The following is a 24904-nucleotide window of genomic DNA, read 5'->3' on the forward strand; positions in this document are numbered from 1 at the left end:
ATATCAATATTATATAAAACATAGAAGAAACTGTTTCTACAGAAAGAAAAGTCCAGCATTATTTTTTCTACGTTTAAAAGAAACTGTGCATTATCTCTATTTTCTACAATATTTTAAAAATATAGAATAATCTGCAATATTAAAAATGTTTTAGTTTTTTTAAAAGGCACAGTGTTCATATTTTGTTTTCATATTTAACAGAATCTGAAATATTACATTTTTTAGGTTAAAAAATGACAATATTTATAGAATATATTTTATATTTACAAGAATCTGTGCATTGTCATTATTTTCTACATTTTTCAAAAATATATATATAGAATAATCTGTAATAACACAAAGGTTCACATAAAATATGTGCAGTATTTATATGTATTTTTAAATTTCGAAGAATCTGAAATTTTCACATTTTTTCGTTAAAAAATGTGCAATATTTATACACATATTTTTACATTTAGAAGAATCTTTGCATTATATATATTTTCTACAATATTCCTTTAAATATATAATAATTTGCAATATTATGGATGTTTGCATTTTTGTTAAAAAAAATTGCAAACAAAATTTTGTTGTTTTTACATTTAGACGTATCTGAAATTATCTGAATCTGAAACATTTTTACTTTTGAGAATGTGCAACATTTACATTTTTTATTTACATTTAGATGAATCTTTGCATTATCAATATTTTTAATTTTTAATAACATAATGTGTTTCTTAAAAATGTGCAATATTATTTTTTACATTTAGAAGAATCTAAAATATTAAAATGTTTTATTTGAAAAATATGCAATATTTATATTTTTTACACTTAAAATAATCTAAAATATTAAAATGTTTTATTTGAAAAATGTGCAATATTTATATTTTTTACACTTAAAATAATCTAAAATATTAAAATGTTTTATTTGAAAAATATGCAATATTTATATTTTTTACACTTAAAATAATATAAAATATTATAGTGCTTTATTTGAAAAATGTGCAATCTTTAACTTTTTTACATTTAGAAGTATCTGAAATATTAACATTCTTACTTTTAAAAATGTGCAATATTTGTACGTTACATTATTTATATATATATATTACTGTGTGTTTTTATTTCTTCCTGCTGTCTGTGTTTCTGCATTAAACCCTCTGCTGCTGTAAATGTTCTGCTGTGTGATTAGTCCAGGATTATTTTATGTTCTAAGCTGAAAACATGTTTTTATGTTCCACTTCCTGCCTCTGTTGTGTATATTTATAGTGTACTGTATATACTGTGTGTCTGTGGATGCAGTGGGAGCTGTAGTAAAGCTGTGCTGGCCCGCGACCAGCTAAAGCAGCCTCTAGAGGAGCAGCTGAATGTGAGGCTGAGTGGAGGTCCGGAGGGAGCCGCTGAGATAAGAGGCCTCCTGGGTTCAGGTGTGTCGCTTCTAAATGTGTCCTACTTCCTGTAAACTAACAGCTCCTCGTTTAGACCACAGTTGGTGAGGAAGGAAGAAAAAAAAACACTAACAAGCTCACAAAGCATCTTCGGACGTCTGCAGCTGGATGCATCAATCAATCCTGTCAAATTAAAAGTGCAGCTCCAGCAGCTGGAACCACATTTAGAACCTCATTCTGTAGCATCCACTTCATGGAATAAAAGATCTGAAGACAGCAGCAGCCCAAGCACAATATAGCAATATAATAATATAATAATTAGAACACAATCTGGAGCATAGCACCATCATCATCATGTTTTCAACCGTGTGACATACACATGTGGTGTTTTTATCTACTGAGAGACACATTATTAGTGAATTAATCCGTCAGAACCAGAACATTTCCACCTTCAACTGCAAGAACCACTCAGAACCAGAAGATTCTTTATCTACAATTACTTCAGCACAAAACTACAAAAGGTTCTCAACCTCACCTGGAAACAAGAGACCTAACTTTGAAGATTCTTTATGTCAAAAATACAAAGGCAACACAAATTCTCCTATATGTAAATAATAATAATAAATACTACACAGATACCTCTGTATGTAAAAAAAATGAAAACCTACACAGATACTTCTATATGTAATAAAAAACAAATACTACACAGATAATTCTATATGTCAAAAACACAAAGACAACACAAATTCTTCTATATGTAAAAAAAAATACTACACAGATACTTCTATATGTAAAAGTCAAAGTTAATACTACACAGATTGTTCTCTATGCAAGAAAAAATATAGAAAAATATTGCACAGATTCTTCTACATGTAAAATATATAAATATTAGATTGTTCTATATGTAAAATATATTTGTTTACATAAATATTGCACATACACCTCTATGTGTATAAAATAAAAATACTACATAGACAATTTTATATGTAAAGAAATATAAAGATTACAAAGACTCTCCTATGTGTAAGAAAATATACAAATATGGCACAAATTATTCTATATCTAATATAGCTATATATATCTAAACACTACTTAGATTGTTCTATATGTAAGAAAAATTATAGAACTATTGCAAACATAAAAAATATATTTATAAATATTACAGATTTTTCCAAAAGAAAAAAAACCCATTGATATATACTGTTTTAAACTCTCTGTGCAAACGTTAATTTTACATATCTATGAAAATAATACAGATTTTTATATTGAATGTTGACGTTTTTTTACACTTAAAATGTATATTGCACACATTCTTTCATATGTTGCACTGATGCTTCATGGCTCACAAACACAGCGAGTAACTTCTTGTTTCCAGGTGAGATGGAGAACTTTCTAAAGTACCTCGTGTATTTAATGAAGCCAGGGAACGTTTTACCTTCACACCGTGAATATCTTCAGAGTAAAATCAACCTGTCCACACCTTCACTGACACCTGCGCTCACCTCAGGTGGAATCGGGTCGAGGCCGGCGCAGTTTTCGTTGCATTTGTCGTAAACGAGGCGCAGCTTCCTGAAGAGGACGGACAGCATTCGGAGATGCTCCTGCAGCTTCCCCAGCCGGTCCTGGTGGGTGTTGGGGTGATACGTCACTCCGTTCGGCAGCTGAGCAGAACCGACAGGTAAAGGTGTGTCAGGAAAATGTAGCTAAACACAATAGAAAGCTAGAAAGCAGCAGGAAGTAGTCCGACAAGCCCTCTGACCGATAATAAACCATCAGAAACCCGCAGCAGATGCATTTTATTCACTGTATCTGATAAAAACCAAAGTGAATCACAGCAGTTAGTGGTCATAAAATGGTCCTGATATTCTAATAAAATCACAGTTAGCTTCAGATGATAAACAGCTTCTCTGCTGCACTTCGTTTCCTTCAGACTCCAACTGAAGCAGCGGTAAAGTACAGCGAGTCTTAAAGAGCATCTCTGAGCCTCTGGAGCTCAGATTAGATGATATTTTTCAGATTAAACAATGATTAGATGATAGATGGGATTAGAAGCATCCTCCACAGGAAGCAGCAGCCTCCAGACAGACAGACGGACAAACGCTGACTATCGTTATGACCGTCAAGCAGCAGATCTGCTTGTTTGGGTTTAACAAGGAAACATCCAGAAGCCGACCAGCAGAAGCGAACAGAACCTCATCAGAACCGACTGTTAGCTGCACACATTAATCAATACATTGATTATGAAGACATGGTGCAGGATTTTCACTCCTCTTCTCTCCAGCTCACATGTGGAATAAAACAAATAAATTTGAAGTGATTTTATAAAATACTGTTGAAACAAAAAATAAGAAAATACTCATTATAGGGATGATATTGATTATTGAATAATCAATTAATTGCAGCTAAAAATCAAACAACTGAAGCAGATGGAGAACAAATCAGAGTCAGGAAAAGGCTAATAACACCACCAAATAATGCGGCGGAGTTATGCGACAGTCGGCGTTGGTTTGTCTGTCTGTTAGCAAGCTTATTCAAAAACAGGCTAATCTAGCTAATTATTCATTCATTCAAATCTGCCTCATCTTCTTATGTCTTGCTTGATTGTCTCTGTTTGCATGGTTTGACTGTGAACGCTGTTTTTAAGGGTGCTATATAAATACAGTTATTACTCCACCAAGGAACGCAGAGTTATGTGATGATTGGGGTCCGTCTGTCCGTCTGTTCACAACATTACTGCTAAAAACCAAACAATTTAAAATGTATTAACCAGAAAGGCAGCAGACGGAGGATAAACCAGAGCGAGCAAAAAGCTCTTTTTCATCTCTAAGTGCTGGACAGATAAAAACATCCAATGAAGAAAAAAGCAAACAAACAATTTGCATTCCTCGTAAGATCGTCTCGTTTCAATTTTTACTGCTTAGAGGAGAAACTATAAACTATCAGAGGAAACAGATGATTAGTCACAGGAATGAAACGTTCACATCAGAAAATCTACATTAATGTGTCGACTATTTACTGGAAAAGCAAAAAGAAAGGGGAAAGAAAAGGTCAAATTAGTGTACAAGCTTTTCTATTTTTTTATTTTGCTGTTTTAGTTTACAGGAAAACGGCTGCTGACAGTTGTTCTGGCCACTGGATGGAGGATGATTGTCTCGGCAGCCGGGATTCTATTTAACTGTGAATTTTAAAAAGGATACAGAACATTTTTAAAAAGATAATACAAATCTGGCTTCTTTCCATTAACTGCAGAGGAAAAAATTTTAACTCAGACTGTGAAACTTGAGTTTTTCTGCTGATTTTAAAGAAGAATATTACAGAAAATGTCCCCGTGCAGCAGGTCTGGTTCTTTAACTTTATTCTGTATAAAACTTCAGCGTTTTCATGAACGTCTTCGCTACTCTGCAGCTCCAACACACAGACACTCGGCTCACCCGGTTTCCATCCAGTAAAAACACCATCTGGACGTGTTAACAAGACGAGAAACGAGACTTTCTCTTCTCTTCGATGAACTTTAAACTCTCTTCTGTCTCTGCCGGATTCTCACTTCTGCTGCTTTTGGCCTTTTGGTTTTGCCAAAACTGAGGAAAACTCAGTGGCTGAAGCTTTTCTCCAACTGGCTGCTTCTTATTTATAAACCCTGCATCTAAAACTCCTTTTATTTACATTTTATCCCTCCGTCACGTTAACATCTTGACTATTCTTTATATTCTGCGTTTATCTTTTGGTTTTGTGAGATTCCACATAAATCTGCTGCATCTTTGTGGAGGTTTTAAAACTTTGGGATTCATATATAAACAATACAGCAACTGTACTTTAAGCTGTGTAAAGTTATTTGAAGATTTTTTTCAGCACCGATATTCATCCAAAAACACCAGAGAGAAAAAGATAAAACAAAAATCACAAACATCTTTCTCATTCACTTTGCTTTTTAATTTACCACCTATTATAAAGCGAATAGTCTGTAAAAATCAAAGTTCACTGCAATAACAACAGCTCAGATGAATGAGACTCATCAATAATTAATGTAAATTACATTCAGTTTGTTGCTTCCAGCTGTTTAGGAAATGTTCCTCTGAGTTTATTAAACATCTGCAGCGTCAGCCAGCAGCAGGAACCAATCAGAGAGAAGCTGAACACGTTTATACAGGACTTTCATTAAAGAACGAAAACTCTAATTTATCCCTGACATGGACAATAATGATCAATCAGCTGTTGTATGAGCTGCACGTTTAGACATAAACTATTATTTAGAGCATTTGATAAATTGATGTTTGATTGGATTCAGCTCAATTTAATAGAGAACTGGTATTTAACAACAAAAAAGGAGTATTAAAATGTCTAAATAAGATATAACAATAATAATCATCACATTAGTGGATTATTCTGTTTTATACATGACGGAAAGTGGAACTATGAAAATCATTAAAATGTCTGAAGAGTTTCTGCTCCTCTGATTAATATTTATCTCTCAAAAGTTTGGGGCCACCAAAACAATTATTATGTTGCTCTAAAGGAGTTAAAGTTGCTCTATATTAGCTAAAGTTGCTCTATAATAGTTAAAGTTGCTCTAAATAAGGTAAAGTTGACCTACACTACTGTTCAAAAGCTTGGGGTCACTCAGACAATTTCACCTTTTTCATGAAAACTCACACTTTTATTCATGTTCTAACATAACTGTACAAGGGTTTCCTAATCATCAATGAGCCTTTCAACACCATGAACTAACACAATGCAGCATTAGAACACAGGAGTGATGGTTGCTGGAATAGTCATTTACCACATTAACCATGTCTACACTGGATTTATCATTCATTTAATGTCATCTTCATTGAAAAAAACGCCTTTCTTTCAAAAATAAAGACATTTCGAAGTGACCCCACACTGTTGAATGGTAGTGGAAACACAGCGTGTTCATGTCCACATACGTGTATCAGAGTCAGACCTGCATGTTCCTGAGCAGCTGGAAGATCTCCATCGTTCTGAGGACGATGTCTTGGACCGTCTCCTGGCCGATGCGACACAGTGACGCCGTGTTGACGTCACGAGCTGCCTGTGGCGGTGGCTGGCCGCCGAAAGGCGACACCAGAGGAGGGGTCGTCATGGAGACAGCTGATGAAGATGGAGGAGGAGGTCCAGGTGAGCTACCTGTCAGGATGCTCCACCAGAACACCTTTACATGCCTACAGAGCAGAGAGAAGATGAGAACTTCAACAACTTTAACCTTTATTTCTACAGGCAATCTCACTGAGACATGGATCTCATTCTCAAGAGAAGCCTGTCCTCCAGTAACACAACAAAACAACAGTGAGTCACGGACAAACAGCACTGAGGGACCTGAACTAGACAATATAACAATAAAATATAAAAGTGACAGGTTCATGACAAAACACAACAGATACATCAAAATTAACGTGCAGAAGCACCGAGCAATAAAGTTAAAGAGTCATGATGCTGCCACCACCGTGCTTCACCTCATGATGCTGCCACCACCGTGCTTCACATCATGATGCTGCCACCACCGTGCTTCACATCATGATGCTGCCACCACCGTGCTTCACATCATGATGCTGCCACCACCGTGCTTCACATCATGATGCTGCCACCACCGTGCTTCACATCATGATGCTGCCACCACCATGCTTCACATCATGATGCTGCCACCACCGTGCTTCACATCATGATGCTGCCACCACCGTGCTTCACATCATGATGCTGCCACCACCATGCTTCACGTCATGATGCTGCCACCACCGTGCTTCACATCATGATGCTGCCACCACCGTGCTTCACATCATGATGCTGCCACCACCATGCTTCACATCATGATGCTGCCACCACCGTGCTTCACATCATGATGCTGCCACCACCAAGCTTCAAATCATGATGCTGCCACCACCAAGCTTCAAATCATGATGCTGCCACCACCATGCTTCATATCATGATGCTGCCACCACCATGCTTCAAATAATGATGCTGCCACCACCGTGCTTCAAATCATGATGCTGCCACCACCGTGCTTCACCTCATGATGCTGCCACCACCATGCTTCAAATAATGATGCTGCCACCACCGTGCTTCAAATCATGATGCTGCCACCACCATGCTTCATATCATGATGCTGCCACCACCATGCTTCATGTCATGATGCTGCCACCACCATGCTTCATGTCATGATGCTGCCACCACCATGCTTCAAATCATGATGCTGCCACCACCATGCTTCAAATCATGATGCTGCCACCACCATGCTTCAAATCATGATGCTGCCACCACCGTGCTTCACGTCATGATGCTGCCACCACCGTGCTTCACGTCATGATGCTGCCACCACCGTGCTTCAAGTCATGATGCTGCCACCACCATGCTTCATATCATGATGCTGCCACCACCATGCTTCATATCATGATGCTGCCACCACCGTGCTTCATATCATGATGCTGCCACCACCGTGCTTCAAATAATGATGCTGCCACCACCATGCTTCATATCATGATGCTGCCACCACCATGCTTCATATCATGATGCTGCCACCACCATGCTTCATATCATGATGCTGCCACCACCATGCTTCAAATCATGATGCTGCCACCACCGTGCTTCACGTCATGATGCTGCCACCACCGTGCTTCAAGTCATGATGCTGCCACCACCGTGCTTCAAATCATGATGCTGCCACCACCGTGCTTCAAATCATGATGCTGCCACCACCGTGCTTCAAATCATGATGCTGCCACCACCGTGCTTCACATCATGATGCTGCCACCACCGTGCTTCACATCATGATGCTGCCACCACCGTGCTTCACATCATGATGCTGCCACCACCGTGCTTCACATCATGATGCTGCCACCGCCGTGCTTCACATCATGATGCTGCCACCGCCGTGCTTCACATCATGATGCTGCCACCGCCGTGCTTCACATCATGATGCTGCCACCGCCGTGCTTCACATCATGATGCTGCCACCGCCGTGCTTCACATCATGATGCTGCCACCGCCTGGCTTCACATCATGATGCTGCCACCGCCTGGCTTCACATCATGATGCTGCCACCACCGTGCTTCACATCATGATGCTGCCACCACCATGCTTCACGTCATGATGCTGCCACCACCGTGCTTCACATCATGATGCTGCCAGAACCGTGCTTCACATCATGATGCTGCCACCACCGTGCTTCACATCATGATGCTGCCACCACTGTGCTTCACCTCATTATGCTGCCACCACCGTGCTTCACCTCATTATGCTGCCACCACCGTGCTTCACGTCATTATGCTGCCACCACCGTGCTTCACACCATGATGCTGCCACCACCGTGCTTCACACCATGATGCTGCCACCACCGTGCTTCACATCATGATGCTGCCACCACCGTGCTTCACATCATGATGCTGCCACCACCGTGCTTCACGTCATGATGTTGCCACCACCGTGCTTCACGTCATGATGCTGCCACCACCGTGCTTCACGTCATGATGCTGCCACCACCATGCTTCAAATAATGATGCTGCCACCACCGTGCTTCACATCATGATGCTGCTACCACCATGCTTCTGGATATTTAACAAGGTTAAGTTCTGCAGTTAGTCATACAGATTAGTCAGGTTATTGTCCATAATTAATAACACTGGAGGTTCTCAGCTATAATATGAATTATAGTCAGGTAAAGTTGTACTTTATATAGTTATTGAAGGGTTTTATGCTAAATATAAAAACTTATATAGGTAAATTAATACCAAAAACAACACTGTGGGGTCTTAACCTTGTTAGATGAATTTGTAAAATCAGTCATACTCTTTTTTTTTTCCACAAGAAAGCACTTTAAATGACCTGAGTGAATAACTGTGAATGAGACATTTAGGTTGAATTTGGGCAGTTTCACTAAATCACATTTTAAACATTATTTATTTTTACAAAAGCAATGATTGCATGCCTTTTAGAGGATGCTGTAATTATCATCACTGTGATTAAACTGACTAAACCCTGATGATGTGTTGAGTCAGTCCAGGAAGCTCAGGTGTGTTAGTTATAGTTAGCAGTTAGCAGTTAGCAGCTACAGCAGCTTAAAACCTCCTCAGCTGTTAAAAAACTGTTTAAATGAACCGTTCAGCAGCCGGAAGCTTCAACACGCACACAGTCTGAGCTCTGGCGGTAAAATAAGTTCTTCGTGGAGGTTTTAGAGACAGTTAAAGGTTCTTCAGACAGAACCGGTTTAGTTCAGGACTTTAACTGTCAGCAGGTAGCGGACCATTAGCTCACATGTTCGGCTAACAAAAACTCCGACTCTGTTTATTCTGTAGATTTTAATGTTCAGAGTGAGCTGTCGACTTTACAGTGCAGAGATTGAAGTTCTTCATCTAACAGAACAGATCTTAAGGTGTGTCTTTACCTGCGTGACGCTGATTTATCTCTTTGTTGACATGTCGAGTCCTGTTCTGCTGGAGGAGCTCAGCGCCGCAAGCATCGCGAGATGTTATGCCGGGACGCGACTAGGGGCCTTAAGACTTGTAGTAGAGGCGCAAATATTTTACAATACTTTCTTTAATTCATTTGCGATTTTCACCAGGAGAAACATCACAACCGATACTAACGGTGTAATTTAATATAGCATTTTTAGACTGCTTTTAATGGATGCATTCCGTAAGTTTTTTTTTATTTTTAAAAAGAAAAAAAAAAACCTTTACGGTAAATAAGGGCGCACTTCAGTTCTGTGCAGGTTATGTGGCAACAGCGCCACCTCATGGATTCTGTTCATATAACTCCATCAGCTGTTCATCATCTGTTCAGCATGTTTCTGACCCATCACACTTATTTCTCTCTTTGTTCATTAAATCACAATAAATCCAACATACAGCCGGAATACTTTCACAGCCACCAGAGTTCAAAATAATTTCAAACACAAGAGATTTCATAATCAGACAGCCAGACAGCACATAGAAACAATCTCTTACTTCATGGATTCTTCTTCCACATGTTTTTAAATTACATATATGTATATAAATAGAATCACAAATGTATAAGTAAAGTTTACATTTTCTCACAAATGTTGCTTTTTGTTTTGTTTGTTTGTTTTTACATGGCAAGCTGTTAAAATACGTGGTTACAATAACTGTAATTCTTCAAATATTTTTTTCAAAAATGAAAGCATTAACTTAAAGTTTAATAGTGCAAATACTATTTATAAACTCAGTTTCTATTTCAAAAAAGAATTCTGTCACCTCATAATTTTTCCCTTTATTGCTTTTCAATTTTGAATCATCTGCAATTTGGTTTGATTGTTTTGTTTAGAATTTATAAAAACAAAGAACAAGAAAAAAGTTCTTTCATGTCAAAATGTAAACAGATCTCTTCAAAGTGATGCCAAATATTTCACCCCTTTGCTTCACGTTATGATACTGCCACCACCATGCTTTGCATCATGATGCTGCCACCATCTTGCTTCACATCTGGATGCTTCCACCACCATGCTCCACAACAGGGATGGTGTGTTTGTGGTGATGTTCAGTATTTGGTGTCCATCAAACATAGAATCTCGTCTGATGGTCTAAAAGCTCCATTCTGGTCTCCTCACACCAAAGAACCTTCTTCCAGGTGACTTCAGAGTCTCCACATGTCTTCTGGTGAACTCTAGTCCAAATTTAAATTAATTTTTCCAACAGGGTCTTTCTCTTTGTCCCCATAAAGCAGGGGTGTCAAACTCCGTTCCTGGAGGGCCACTATCCTGCATGTTTTAGATGTTTCCCTCTTCCAACACACCTGATTCAAATGATCAGCTCATCATCAAGCTCAGCAGAAGCCTGATAACGAGCCTGATCATTTGAATCAGGCTTTTTAGGTGAAGAATGGATAACAGCTGCTGAAGTAACTTCTTTCTCTTAATTATTCTGGGCAATTTCATTGTTTTTACACATGTAAATGTCAAAGAGGAAACACATTATCTTTGATAAATCGAGGCTCTTTTTTGCAGTGTTTTGTTATACAGTGCATCCTGCAGCTTCTGCTCTTCTAACAGCAGAATTACTGCTCTGACTCGCAGAAACTGGAAATCAGAGCTTTATTGAAAAATGGACGCCTTCAGGCTGGAGTGGGGCTGAAAGCAGATTAGGATGCTATTACTTAATTTACATCATTCCTTCATATTTGGGGTTACAGGCTGGATTTCAATTTCCTTTTATCTGCAACACAGTTAGCGTAATAACAGCCTGAAGTCATTACTTCCACTTTCTCTCTCAAGTTCACCTGACTGACCGCTAGAACAGCAGAATCAGAGCAGTTTAACTTTACAATCATCTGTGTTTATTTAGAAGGAAGCAGTGATGGAGGATACAGGTATGAATTAATGTTCTGTGGCTGAATTACACGTCTGATATTAAACAAGGAGTTTTAAAAACGACTCTTCTTTCCTGGAAAACTGAAGTTTGTGGCTGTACGAACTCTCTGTCTGGTTCACCGTCACATACTCAAATGTACATTTATGGAATATTTGACCCAAAGGGCAACAATCATTTTTCTGCAGGATCTGTTTAATGTAACAAATTTTGATTAAAGTTTAATACTGTAAATATAAAATATTGCTAAAATTAACTAATATTTTTGTCAGTAAACTAAAAAAAAAAAAGGTACTGATTCTGTAAATTTGCAACAAATGTGTATTAATGAAAAAAATATATTTTTAGGGGATTATGTTTTCCGTTATTTTACTGCTGCAGGATCATAGTTTTCTACACTTTTTGTTTGATTTAGTGTGATAAATATGAGTCCTGAACTCCTGAGAGCTTATTGATTATCACTGATCAGTGGAAAGAGAAACAACAAGAAGTACTGATCAAATCAAAGCACACTGATAGAAAACGTATTGATTTAATCAGTTTTTCATGTTGATGAGATCAAGCCTCAGTGAGACTAAATGTCAAAGAAGAGGTCTGGATTCAGAATAGATTAAAGTTTATTGTACAGTACATTTGTCATTTCAGTTTCATAGTAAATACGTTTAAAAGCAAAAACAGATAAAACCTCGTACAGGACAAACGATCTTTTCCCCTAAAACCAGCCGAGCTCCCGCTGATATAAACCTGATTCACAGTGAAACGGCAGCAGAACCTCCTGCAGGTTCTACTTCTTGGGGTTCTCGCACAGAGAACATCCAGGCTTCAGGTCGGCCTGCCGCTCCATCTGGATGGTGACCGAGTGGAAGTTGTAGGAGGAGAAACAGACCTGAGTCATTTCTCTGAGGACCGTCTGAGCATCCACAGTCTCATCTGGAACCACAGGAGCGTTACGATGGGATTAGATATTCAGCAGAGAACCTGATTACTGGAACTAAAAACACTAATTTAATGATGAACACATCTACGTGGATTTTAGAGTTTCCACTGCTAAACTATCACCTTTGAATATAAATTATTAATCATCTATTGTCTTCACTGTGGATCTTTTAATCCTCTAAACCTTAGAAACCACCAGCAGGTTTGAAACGTTGTCTTTAAAAAAAACAGCAAATGACACCATTTATCAGGCAGAAACTGTAAAAACAGAAATAACTGCATGATGTTTAACTTCCAAACAGTCCCTATACTGCTAATCTAACATGTTCAATCAGGAAACAAAATCTTAAATCACTTTATTCTAAATACCTCGTTTAAAAAAATGCTCGAAACAGATGACGGAAAAAAACAAAATTCTGAGTAAAGCCAGGACTAACTCAGCTGAGACCAACAGTGTTTCCTCAGAGAGACTGAGAGGAAAATCAAAGCGATTTGTCAATAAATAAATGCAGTATGACTCAGAAACAGTGAACAGAGGAGCAAGTTGTTGGAGATTCATTCACCATGGTGAAACATCTCAAGTGTTAAATAATGATTTAACCACAGAGTGAATCCTGTCTACAGATTGTCCTGGTATTTTCTGGGTGTTAAATGATGACGATGTCAAAATGCACTTTTTAAAGTTTCCCTAAAACCTTTCCAAAAATGACAATTATGTCCAAAACAATTCAAAACATGTCCAAAAGATCTCGCAACTTCTCCAAAAAAGGTGTCTTCTGTCCTTTCATTGTCTATAATTGTTCTGACCAACATGCTGACATGAGGCCTGAAAGTTTACCCAGAATGCACTTTGAAAGTTTTCTCTGGTGAATTATCAGAAAACAGAAACACAACCACAGTACCAATGATTGTTTCTATGACTCTGTGTCATTAAACTGTAGTTTTCAAAATATTTATAGAATGAAGGTAGAACTTTGATCACTAAATAAAGTTACTGTGGAGAATCAGATGATTCTGAGGAGGTTTAGGGGAAGTTTTTAGACTCACAGCTGCTTCCCAATCATTTCCATTCAGCTTTTTGATATAAACCTGCATTAGCTTAAGCTCTCGTATGCTTCAGTGTTATTTTCAGAGAAGATAAAGTTCCCTGGTGTCCTCACCGATGGCGACGTGAGCGGACAGAACCGCCTGGTTGACAGTCAGAGCCCAGATGTGCAGGTTGTGAACAGCTGTGACTCCTTTAACCGCCAGCAGACCGTCTCTGACCTCCGAGTACTTCACGCCTGACGGGGTCCCTGAAAACACACAGATAAATAATGAAAACACACAGATAAATAATGATAATCAGACATGGTGGAGATGCTGTAGCGTCTCCATGGTAACAGGACGTAAAGCCTCACCCTCCATCAGCACTATGAGGATGTCCTTGATGATGGTGAAGGTGGTGCAGAGGACCAGGACGGAGAACAGGAAGGTGCAGATGGGATCGGCGATCTTATACTCCGGCTGGAGGAGAAACAGGAAGCAGAACGTCTGAGTTCTTCTGTTAATGACTAGAACTCGTATAACCTGTGGAGCATCTTTCGTGCGTTTCACAGTCAAACAAATAACTGCTGTAAAACTTGCAGTAACCAGATTAATGTAACTTCTCTAAATGAGAGTTAAAAGCTGGTTAATATCAACCATTTTCAGGCTGAACCCTACTTTAATCGTTATAAAACTTCCTGCGGGAAGAAGAAACGACCAAAGTGCTGATTAAAGGCCTCACTGATGGTTAACAACATCATCTATTAGAAATACCAGCCCGAAGAATATTAAACCAAACAGACGTTCTCCTCAGTTCTAAGAGGAACTCTGAAGAGCTGAAAATAAATCAGGAATTTATCAATGAGAGCCTCAGTAAACTGCAAAAATACTAATTAATACAAAGACCAGTGACTAGTTCTAGAAGAAATTCATACTGTTTGGAGTTTTTCTGTTGATTTATATTATTAAACTTCAGTCTAGATGGAGTTTATTACTTTACATTAGAATTTATGATGGTTTATGAGATGAAGCAGCAGCTGCTGACATTTAGTTTTATTCTGGGGAAACACAGCATCATAAAACATCTACTGGAGGGGAGGATCTAATAAAACCTGATCTGAATGTGTTTTATATTTAGAATCTGTTCTACATCAGACTGCAGGAGAATCTTAAACTTTACCAAACATGTAGATTCATAATGTAATGTCTATTTTAAATGATTTTACCAGAACGTTTTATCTAAGTGTATTCATCTGTCATCAATCTGTCTTTAAATATTCAACATCTGCTCTCTGAACTCATTAATGTGCTGGTTGAACTCGTTAAATCGGAGCTTGGTGTTTCTTTAACGTGCTGGTTTTAATTTAAACTCGTTAAATCAGAGGTTGTTGTAACCTTGAAGAAGATAATCAGGGCGCTGATGAACACACTGAAGCTCTGCAGAAGATCTCCAACGACGTGGACGAACGCTGCTCGAACGCTGGCGTTGGCCTGCTGAGTCCTCCGACCTGAAAACAGCATTAAACCGGTTAAACTCTGGATTAGCACCTGAAATGGACTAATGTAAAAATACAGATATTAACAGCAGAGTTCAGTTTTTAAAGTTAAATCTGAAAACAAGAATGAACGTTAGATTAATAATTAAAACCTGAACAAAAAGGTTCAAACAGACCAGTTCTGATTTGCATGAAAATTTTATCTCATAAAATATGGATATTTATACAGATATTTGTGAAATTTTAGCTTCATGTATTGAGATTTTTGGTTTTTATTTCCTGTTGACCCAATTTCAGCAGGTTTTTCCTCTCATTCAAATTTGAGGCTCAAAAATGAGTAAAACAATAATCTTTATCTCATTTATGGAGCACCTTTCAAGCTACAAGGTGATTCACAGCAGCAGACCTAACAGACAAATTATAAAATTTGAATTTAGATGAGATGAGATTAGAGGAGATGGGATGAGATAGGGTGATATGAGATAGCATGAGAAGAAATGAGATAGGACAAGATGAGATAGGACAAGATGAGATATCATAAGGATAAATTAGAAGAGATGAGATAGGATGAGAAGAAATGAGATGAGATGAGCTAAGATGAGATGACATATGATTAGATGAAATGAAATGAAATGAGATGGGATGGGATGTAATGGAATTAGATTAGATGAGATGAGATGAGATGAGATGAGATAGCATGAAAAGAGACGAGATGGGACATAAGGAAATGAAATGAGATGAGATGAGATAAGATGATACGCAATGAGATAGAATGGGATGAGGTGAGATAGCATGAGAAGAAATGAGATAAGATAGCATGAGAAGAAATAAGATGAGAAAAGAAGTGATGATATACAATTAGATGAGATCAAATGAGATTGGATGTGATGAGATGAGATGATATGAGATGAGATTGAGGCTGAAATATGAACAGCAGTATCTGAGGAACTATTAAAGATTAAAAAAAAAATTCTCTGTTATTTCTCATTTCATTGATTCAGAATCTGTAATATTGGACAGTAGATCAATAACCTCTGATTAGGGAGAAGTTGAAATATGAAAAACATTAAGCTGGTATGAAAAATTCTATCTTTGATGAGGTAGAAGTGAACTAGTGAACGAGTGGTATTTTCTGAACCACATGTAGCTTAATGTCACAATAATACAATAAGAAATAATTGGTAATAAAAAAAAGTTATTTTAGTCAAACTTTTATCACTGATTGAGCAGGTTTGACAAGTAAGAACTGAAATCTTGGTAGATTCCAGGTTGTTCCAGAGTTTATTTTATCTCTGACAGTATTTGATATCTGAAGATAAAATGTCTTCCTAAATATTCACACTTAAGTGACTCGGTTTGTGGACCAGAACCTACCATGGTTGTTCTGGTTGCTTTCAGAGTCTCTGCAGTGGTTCTGGTGTTTTCCGTCACCGTGTCCATGTCCATGAGAGCTGATTCCTCCGTGACTGTGTCCGTGACCTGACTGGTGAAGAGTCACCGCCATGCTGAGGACAAACACCAGATGAGATCAGAGCGAGAACATCTCCACAACCAACAGCAGCTGTATCAACCACTAACATGATGTTTGCCACCACAGCGCAGCCGGCCGTGATGAGCATGACGTTTCCCTCGATGGTGAAGTCGTTGTTGAGGAGTCGCTCCACGGCCAGGTAGACCAGGACACCTGTAACCACCCAGATGGTGAAGACGGACAGCAGAGCTCCTAGGATCTCTGAGGATACAAGAAACAAACACCAAAGAAGAACACAGTGAGTTCTGATGTAGATGTAGAGACAGCCTGAGCTCTGGACTGTTTATAGAATAAAAATCATTTTATTTATGGAGCACTTTTCAAGCTATAAAGTGAGTCACACTAGCAAAATTCACAGACAAATTATAAAATCTGAATTTAAAAGGGAAACGAGATGAGATTTGATGAGATGGGGTGAGATGAGATGAGCTGAGATAGGATATGATGAGATGAGATGAGATGAGATGGTATTTAATGAAATTAGATGAGATAGAATAGGCTCCAGCACCCCCGCGACGGTGTATAGAGAATGGATAGATGGATGGATAGAATGGGATAGGATAGGGTGAGATGTGATGAGATAGGATGAGCTGAGATGAGATGCAATAGGGTGAGATGTAGTGTGATGAGATAGGATGAGCTGGGATGAGATGTAATGAAATTAGATGAGATGAGATAGAATGGGATAAGATGAGATGAGATATGATGATATGCGATGAGAAAGTATGAGATGGGATATAATGAAATTAGATGAGACGAAATGATGAGATGAGATGTCATGCAACGGGGTGAGATATACTGTGATGAGACAGGATGAGATGCAATGTAATGAAATTAGATGAGATGGGTGATATGAGATGATATAGAATGAGATAAAACTTTATTTTTCAGGAAGTAAATTCTTGTGTCAGATATAATTTAGAGAAAAAAAGGCCATAACAGAAAATGCAGTACCTAGAAGTAGAAAATCAACAAGATATCAGTTCAATATGAAATAACTAAAATGAGGCTAGTAAAGAACAGTCAAAAGCAATGCTAGAAATTAGATTGAGGTAGTCTGTGAAATCACACATAATTTTAAATAGTGCACTTGAAAAATGAAATGCTGCACTTAAAAAAACAACAACACAATGTTAGAAAAGGTCAATAATATTGTTGAAATAAACAAAAAACAGATCAAAGGAAATAAAAGTTTTTAAATAATTGAACAACATGCTAAAAATCACATTGATACGAGTCCCAGTTCTAGTAGAAATGCTGTTTTTAATTCCTTCAGGAAACATAAAGTTGAATTCTACATCTTAACAGTATTTTTATAAAAGATTATTCTGGTATCAAATATGGAATCTTTGTTGATTTATTGAGTGACTCTAAACATGAAACAATAAGTCTGAGCTCAGGTGTTTTCAGGTGGATTCCTTCTTCCCGTTTACCTGCTCGATGCCAGCCATAGCTGAGTCTGTGAGTCGCTGGTTTGGACGACAACCAGAGCGACAGCAGGCTGATGATGAAGCTGGTCACATCCACCAGCAGGTGGGCAGCGTCGGTCATCACGGCCAGGCTGCCGGCAAAGTACCCACCTGGAGAACATACAGGTAGAAGCAGGGTTTAATACAGCAATATATTACTGGAAAATACCCGAATGACACCTGTAGGGACACACAGGTAACCATAAGGGTTTAATAGTGATCGAAATACCCGAATTACACATGTAGAGACACACAGGTAACTACAGGGTTTGATTAATCATTTCATAGCTGGAATATACAGAAGTATCCACCTGAAGGATTTGCAGGTAAACACATGGTTTAATATATCAGTTTATTACTGAAAAATATCTAAATTACACTTGAGGAGACGCACAGGTCAGTAAATGGTTTAATTAATGCATTTATAGCTGGAATATAATGAAGCATCGCCCTGAAGGATTTACCAGCAGAAACAGAGTTCAATAAAGCCTGTAATTACTGGAAATGAACTGAAATACACCGAAGGAGACACACAAGTAACCATAACAGCTTAATAATGATCAAAAATACCTGGATTACACCTGTAGGGTTAAAATAATGAGACACTCGGTTCATAAAGAGCTTCAGGTTCATCTGAGTTTAAAACAGCATCAAGGTTTGACTGAAATCACAACAAAACCATCTCCACTGATGATTAACTTTAAAGTTTTTACTGATTATCTAAAGCGGAGTTAAGGTTTGTGCTGTTGTATGTTTTTGTTGTTCTCTGGTTGTTGTTTTTTTCTGATCCTGCACAGAGACAACGGATGTTAATCAGCAAATGCTTACTCTGCTGCAGCTACTTTGAATCGTGTGCAAAAAATAAAAGAGATGTGAGAGAATAAGGAAGAATAAAGATGCAGAAATGTTAGAAATGTTAGCTAGGAAGAAGGTGATAAAGAGACGATATGATGTGAGAGAGAAGTTTATGAACTTTGTGGTCATTGCTGAATCTGCAGAATAAAATCTCACCCAGAATCTCTCCGAACATGAAGACCAGACAGATGACTGACACCAGGCAGAGTCTTTTCCTGGCAGATTTCTTCTCCGTCTCCCGGTCCTGCTGGGCGTGGCTGTTGTCATGGCAATGGTTGATGCCACCATCTTTCTGCGGCACCTCGAGGTTCGTCACGCTGGACAAAAATAAATAAATCAGAACACATGTGGAGATTACATTACATGTTTATTTATTTTGGAGAAAATTATTATATTCTCTTTAATCAAAGCAGAAAATATAAAGAAACTCAGTGGCAATGAATCACTGACAGAGAAGAGGCTTTTGCATTTCTACTTTTTCAAGAGTTCATTGAAAATAAAAGAGATAACATGACATAATTTTAACTTTTTTTACCTTTATTTAGGTGAATTTTGAAACAACAGCAGCTCTGTGTTGTATTTACAGTCAATTAGAAAAGCACTCAGAGCACAGTACTCCATCAAAGCTGCTCATTCCCCCATATGGCATTGTCAGAAATGCAGCATATTTTTGTAGAAATGCAGCATTTGCTTATTAGTTATTGATGATCAGAAATCACAACACCACAGAATGTGTCCATTTAATATAGATGTACTCACAAACAAAATGACCTTGTGCTGAGTACAGGCGTGTGTTATGCATATGTATGTTATGTACGGATACCGAATCATGTGACCTAAGTATGTAGCGGAATTGATGGGACTCAGAAACACCCCCACAATTTAATCAGTTGTTCCTTGCATGATGTCTAACAGATAAGTCCTGATAAGTCCTCAGTGGTGGATTCGTAGCAGGATCACATGGTTACAGTGACACAATGATACAGAAATCTTTAACAAATCCACAGATCCAGACTATAAATCGCATCACTGCCAAAATCTTATCTTTTGGTCCTTGTAATCATTTCTTCCTTCCCTGAAAATTTCATCCGAATCCGTTGGTCTGTTGTTGAGCAATGTTGCGAACAGACAGACAAATGTACGCAGGTCGTCACTCTGTGTTCTTTGGGGGAGTAATAAATGAGTTGTGTTGTTTTTTTACCTTGTTCTGTCATTTTGTGTTTCGATACAGCTGTTTTGTGTCTCTTAGTTGTTGTTTTTTAAACCCTGCTGGAATATGTTTTGTTCACAGATCATCAGAAAGTCAAAAATACAAATTTTTACTCCACCAAGGAACGCAGCGGAGTTATGTAACATTCGCGTCTGTCTGTCTGTTAACAACATTACTCAAAAACAAACTAACGGATGTGGATGAAATTTTCAGGGAAGGTCAGAAATGACACAAGGACCAAGTGATTAGATTTTGGCAGTGATGCAGCTTATAGTCTGGATCCATGGATTTGTTAAAGATTTCTGTATCATTGTGAGATAGCGGCACGTTGTCACTGTAACCATGACAACAAGTGAACACGACATCAGCTGCCTGCTGACGATCACATGGTTGTGATTCTACTACAAATCCACCACTGAGGACTTATCAGGACTTATCCATCAGAAATGATCCAAGGAACAACTGACTGAATTGTGGGGGTGTTTCTGAGTCCCATCAATTCTGCTACATATTTAGGTCACGTGATTCAGTATCCATACATAACATACACATGCAGAGCACACAGCTGTGCTCAGTGCAAGGTCATTTTGTTTGTGGGTACTTCTATATTAAATGGACATATTCTGTGGTGTTGTGATTTCTGCCACGATTTCTTTTCATGATTTCAGCTGTCAGAAATGATGCGACGACTGACCAGCCTTGGTGGAGTACAGAGCTCTTTTGTTGTTTTTCTAGTTTTTACTATTTCTGGCTTATCAATGGTGTCACTCTTTAAAAAGATTATTTTCAAAACATCAGGTTTTAGAGTTCAGGTGGTTTTTAGTGAGAAATATTGCAGAAATTCTCTTTTACAAGTAAAGAGCAGCGTTTCCATTAAGATTCAATACCAAAAGTAAAATTACCCTTCAAAATAAATGTGACTAGAATGAAGCACATGTCAGAACTGAAAACTTTAAGAGTTTCATTTTCAAACACTGTAAACAACGTGGGTATCGTTTACCCTGGGATGAAAATAAACTAAAAGCTTCAGCTTCAGGACATGTTTAGCTCATTTTCATGCCCATAAAGTTACAAACAGACCAGTTGGATGAAGAAGCTGCAGAACATCAAACAAGATTTTAGTTAGTTTAGTTTGAAGCAACAGCAAATATTTGCATAAAGCTTAAATATGACATGAAGAAAATGGTAGCTGCTGTTTTTTCACTATTTTTTTGCTGCATTTCTTTCTTCTTTTTTTATTCTGTTGATATATTGTTGTGCCTCAAACTGGGTCCAATTAACTCACGAAACCTTTATTCTGTTGGTCTGCACTAGATAAAATAAATATAAAATAAAGTACTATTTACGATGAACTGGACATTAAAGTAGCTCTAATAATCAGAATATTAACGGGGTGAATCGGTTCCTCTGATTAGAAGTTAAACTTTAAACTCCTCCTGAGTGTTTCCTTCAGAAATCAGCTGAACTTTTGCATTTTGCGCTCAGTTTGTCCAGAGTCTCGTGTGAAAAAACCCTGAAGGCTGGAGAGCAAACTGAGGAAGTTTATCTGATCACAGAACTTTAAATACGGATTAATTTGTGAGGGTTTCTCTGGTAAACACGGAGATGACCTCTGTTAAACAATGATCAGATTATTTCTTTTAATTACCCTTCAGTTGCTGAGTAGCTCTTCTGCTGCGTCGCCAGGTGAAGCTTCTCCGGGTCGCTGTTCTTGAACATGATGAAGCTAAAGGTTCCTCAGAAACGGTCCAGACCGGAACAGATGGAGAACCTTCTGCTGAAGTTCTGCTGCTCCTCACAGGTTCCTGCTGGTTGTTCTGCTGCTGCGGGTTCTCTTCACTGTCTGCTGCCGTGTGACTGGACGGACCGTGTGCACAGCTGCACAGCTACACGCGCGCGCACACACACACACACACACACACACACACACACACACACACACACACACACACACACACACACACACACACACACACAACCGAGCTGTGCGCAGAACCGAACTCCTCCATCAGTTCCCGCCCCCCCGTCTTTAACCAGCCGGCACTCACAGTTACACAATCAAACACAGTGCCGTGCGACCATCGCGTCACATGTTACCGAACATACCGGCAGCACCTCCGGTAATTAACAGACTCCCCTCCAATAACCGGCTGTCTTCATTGCTTTCACACAAAATGCATTCAGTGACTAAAGCCACCAAAATCCATGAACTCTTTTCTCAGTTACTACTTCACCATCTGCAAAACACCGGACTTTTACAGCACATTGTTCAAATGCTAACACACTTTGTGCAAAACAGTTAAAAACACAATCAAAACAGAATAATGGGGGGGGGGGGGCACGCGGAATTTCTGCTGCAGCCACACAGAAATCTACTGAAAATCATATCAAAACATTGACAGTAAAAATAAATTTTAAAAAATGATTTAGTTCCAAACACAGCTGAGTGTAGTTGTCAGCTGAAAACTGATTCAGGTGAGCTGTGTTTGGCCTCATCAGAAACCATACACCAAAGGAGACACTGAAAAAGGTTCTACCCACAATGCATCTCCAGAGAAGACATCAGATGTAATGGATGAAAACATGAGGCCAAATGCAGACGACAGGGTGTGAATGTTGCAGTATACATGTGTTGTTGGTTTTTGAGTTTTATCTCTTGATTTCTATTCTGCCCCCTGAATTCTGAGATTCTACATTCTGTTTTTGTTTACAGTAAACTTTTAATTTTTTGTAAGGTCCCAAAGTACCGATGCGAACGCACAGAGAAAATACGGAAATGTTGTTGAAGTAAACTGTTGCATTCTTGGTTCATTCTTGTTGCAAAATATTACAGTGATTTAGAACAATCAAAGTGCAAAGATCTGATTTGATAATAAAATACTGATTTATCTAAAGTGAAATCATTTAAACTTCCATCCATCCATCCTCTATACACCGCTTTATCCTCACTAGGGTCGTGGGGGTTGCTGGAGCCTATCTCAGCTGACTCGGGTGAAGGCAGGGGACACCCTGGACAGGTCACCAGTCTGTCACAGGGCTACATATACAGACACACAATCACACTCACATTCACACCTACGGACAATTTAGAGTAACCAATTAACCTCAGCATGTTTTTGGACTGTGGGAGGAAGCCGGAGTACCCGGAGAAAACCCACACATGCACAAAGAGAACATGCAAACTCCATGCAGAAAGATCCCAGACCAGGCCGGGATTCAAACCAGGGATCTTCTTGCTGCAAGGCGAACGTGCTAACCACTAATCCACTCATCATTTAAACTGGAAAGATTAAAATTTATTTCATGTAATGCTCTCTGTTGTGGGGATTTTGTGGCTCAATGTGCTCAGAGAGACGGTGTTTGTTTCCAAAATGAGACTATTTGCTGGTGTTGTGGTTGAATGAGCTTATTTTGAGACATGAATTAAGTGTTTTGTTGGTGAGAAACAGTTTTGGGGATGAGATTCACGGTTTAGCTGAGATGCAGGCTGTGCTGAGAGCTTTGAACATGTGACTTCAGTTTGGACCAATGCTTGGTGGCAGTTGGGAAAAAACTATAATTGAACAAACTATAGCTAATCCTGTAGTTTTGTTTCCAGCAGGTGGAGACAAAGAGCCATAAACGGAAAGTGTTCAGGCGTTCTAGAGAAACACCTGTAAGAGTCTTCTAACCAGCAAACCAACATGAGGACGCTGCTTCTGATCTTATTGTGGATCATTTTGTCCCCAGCAGAAAGAAAAGTAGAAGCAAAATCTGCAAGTTTTCTGATTTATATTACAGTTTTTTTCAATTTATAAGACGCTAAATTCCACACAGCCATCAACTGACTGCACACATTTCTCATAAACAGGACTCTGCTGTCCAAAGTTTGGACACTATTCATGGTTTTCACACAGTTTCCAGAACTCTTGCACTCCTTTTGCAAAACACTAAACACATTTCTTGCTCATTTGAACACACCATTTCCCTCATAGCACACATTTTTCAGAAAGTGAACACCAGGAAGCAGAATTGGGACGCTGTTCCAACACTGCTGTCACATTTACAGCTTTTCTCAATTGCTAAAACACTAAACTCTATTGTCTGAACCAAATTCTCAGTTGCCTGAACCCACTTATTGAATCAGTCACTCTTTTGGCTAAACCATAAGCCCTTTTCACCTGTTTAGACACGTCTTGTCAACACATTGTCATTGTGATGCACCGGTGTTGCATAATGGTGAGCACTGGTGAGCAAAAGTCAAACACAGTTAAAGCTCAGGCGTCACCAGTTGAACACAACTGAAAATTGATCACACTTTTGGCTAATAATGTGAGGGTACATACACACGTGGACAAAATTGTTGGTACCCCTCAGTTAAAGAAGGAAAAACCCACAATTCTCACTGAAATCACTTGAAACTCACAAAAGTAACAATAAATAAAAATTTATTGAAAATTAAATAATCAAAATCAGCCATCACTTTTGAATTGTTGATTAACATAATTATTGAAAAAAACAAACTAATGAAATAGGGCTGGACAAAAATGATGGTACCCATAACTTAATATTTTGTTGCACAACCTTTTGAGGCAATCACTGCAATTAAACGATTTCTGTATTTGTCAATGAGCGTTCTGCAGCTGTCAACAGGTATTTTGGCCCACTCCTCATGAGCAAACAGCTCCAGTTGTCTCAGGTTTGATG

The 24904-nt window shown here is 38.5% G+C and overlaps 2 protein-coding genes across 2 annotated transcripts in view; both read right to left on the reverse strand.

Annotated features, from left to right (window-relative positions):
* Window positions 1-9847, reverse strand: part of med30 (mediator complex subunit 30) — a 57992-nt gene extending 48145 nt beyond the window's left edge. The window contains exons 1-3 of the mRNA XM_022217863.2: window positions 9757-9847; window positions 6307-6544; window positions 2867-3025 (exon numbers count right to left, since the gene is read on the reverse strand). Of these exons, the coding sequence (XP_022073555.1) occupies window positions 2867-3025; window positions 6307-6465 (318 nt within the window). The 5' untranslated portion in view covers window positions 6466-6544; window positions 9757-9847. The remainder of the gene's footprint in view (window positions 1-2866; window positions 3026-6306; window positions 6545-9756) is intronic.
* Window positions 9848-12294: 2447 nt separating this feature from the next.
* On the reverse strand, window positions 12295-22159 carry slc30a8 (solute carrier family 30 member 8). The gene is made up of 9 exons (XM_022217865.2): window positions 21867-22159; window positions 19165-19325; window positions 18118-18264; window positions 16732-16885; window positions 16528-16658; window positions 15053-15165; window positions 14032-14137; window positions 13792-13926; window positions 12295-12625 (listed from the first exon to the last, which is right to left on the reverse strand). Exons 1-9 carry the CDS (start codon window positions 21935-21937, stop codon window positions 12480-12482), a joined length of 1164 nt encoding a protein of 387 aa, XP_022073557.1. The 5' UTR covers window positions 21938-22159; the 3' UTR covers window positions 12295-12479.
* Window positions 22160-24904: the final 2745 nt, after the last annotated feature.

This window comes from Acanthochromis polyacanthus, chromosome 11 (assembly GCF_021347895.1).
Source record: "Acanthochromis polyacanthus isolate Apoly-LR-REF ecotype Palm Island chromosome 11, KAUST_Apoly_ChrSc, whole genome shotgun sequence".
Classification (NCBI taxonomy): Eukaryota; Metazoa; Chordata; class Actinopteri; family Pomacentridae; genus Acanthochromis; species Acanthochromis polyacanthus.

Bases quoted from the DNA above. Each gene is read 5' to 3' on its own strand.
- slc30a8 (XM_022217865.2), bottom strand. From the start codon at position 21,937: ATGTTCAAGAACAGCGACCCGGAGAAGCTTCACCTGGCGACGCAGCAG. The intron at 19,326-21,866 runs GTAATTAAAAGA...ATTTTTGTCCAG, and splicing joins AGCTACTCAGCAACTGAAGG to CGTGACGAACCTCGAGGTGC. The intron at 16,886-18,117 runs GTAAACGGGAAG...TTGTATCCTCAG, and splicing joins CTATGGCTGGCATCGAGCAG to AGATCCTAGGAGCTCTGCTG.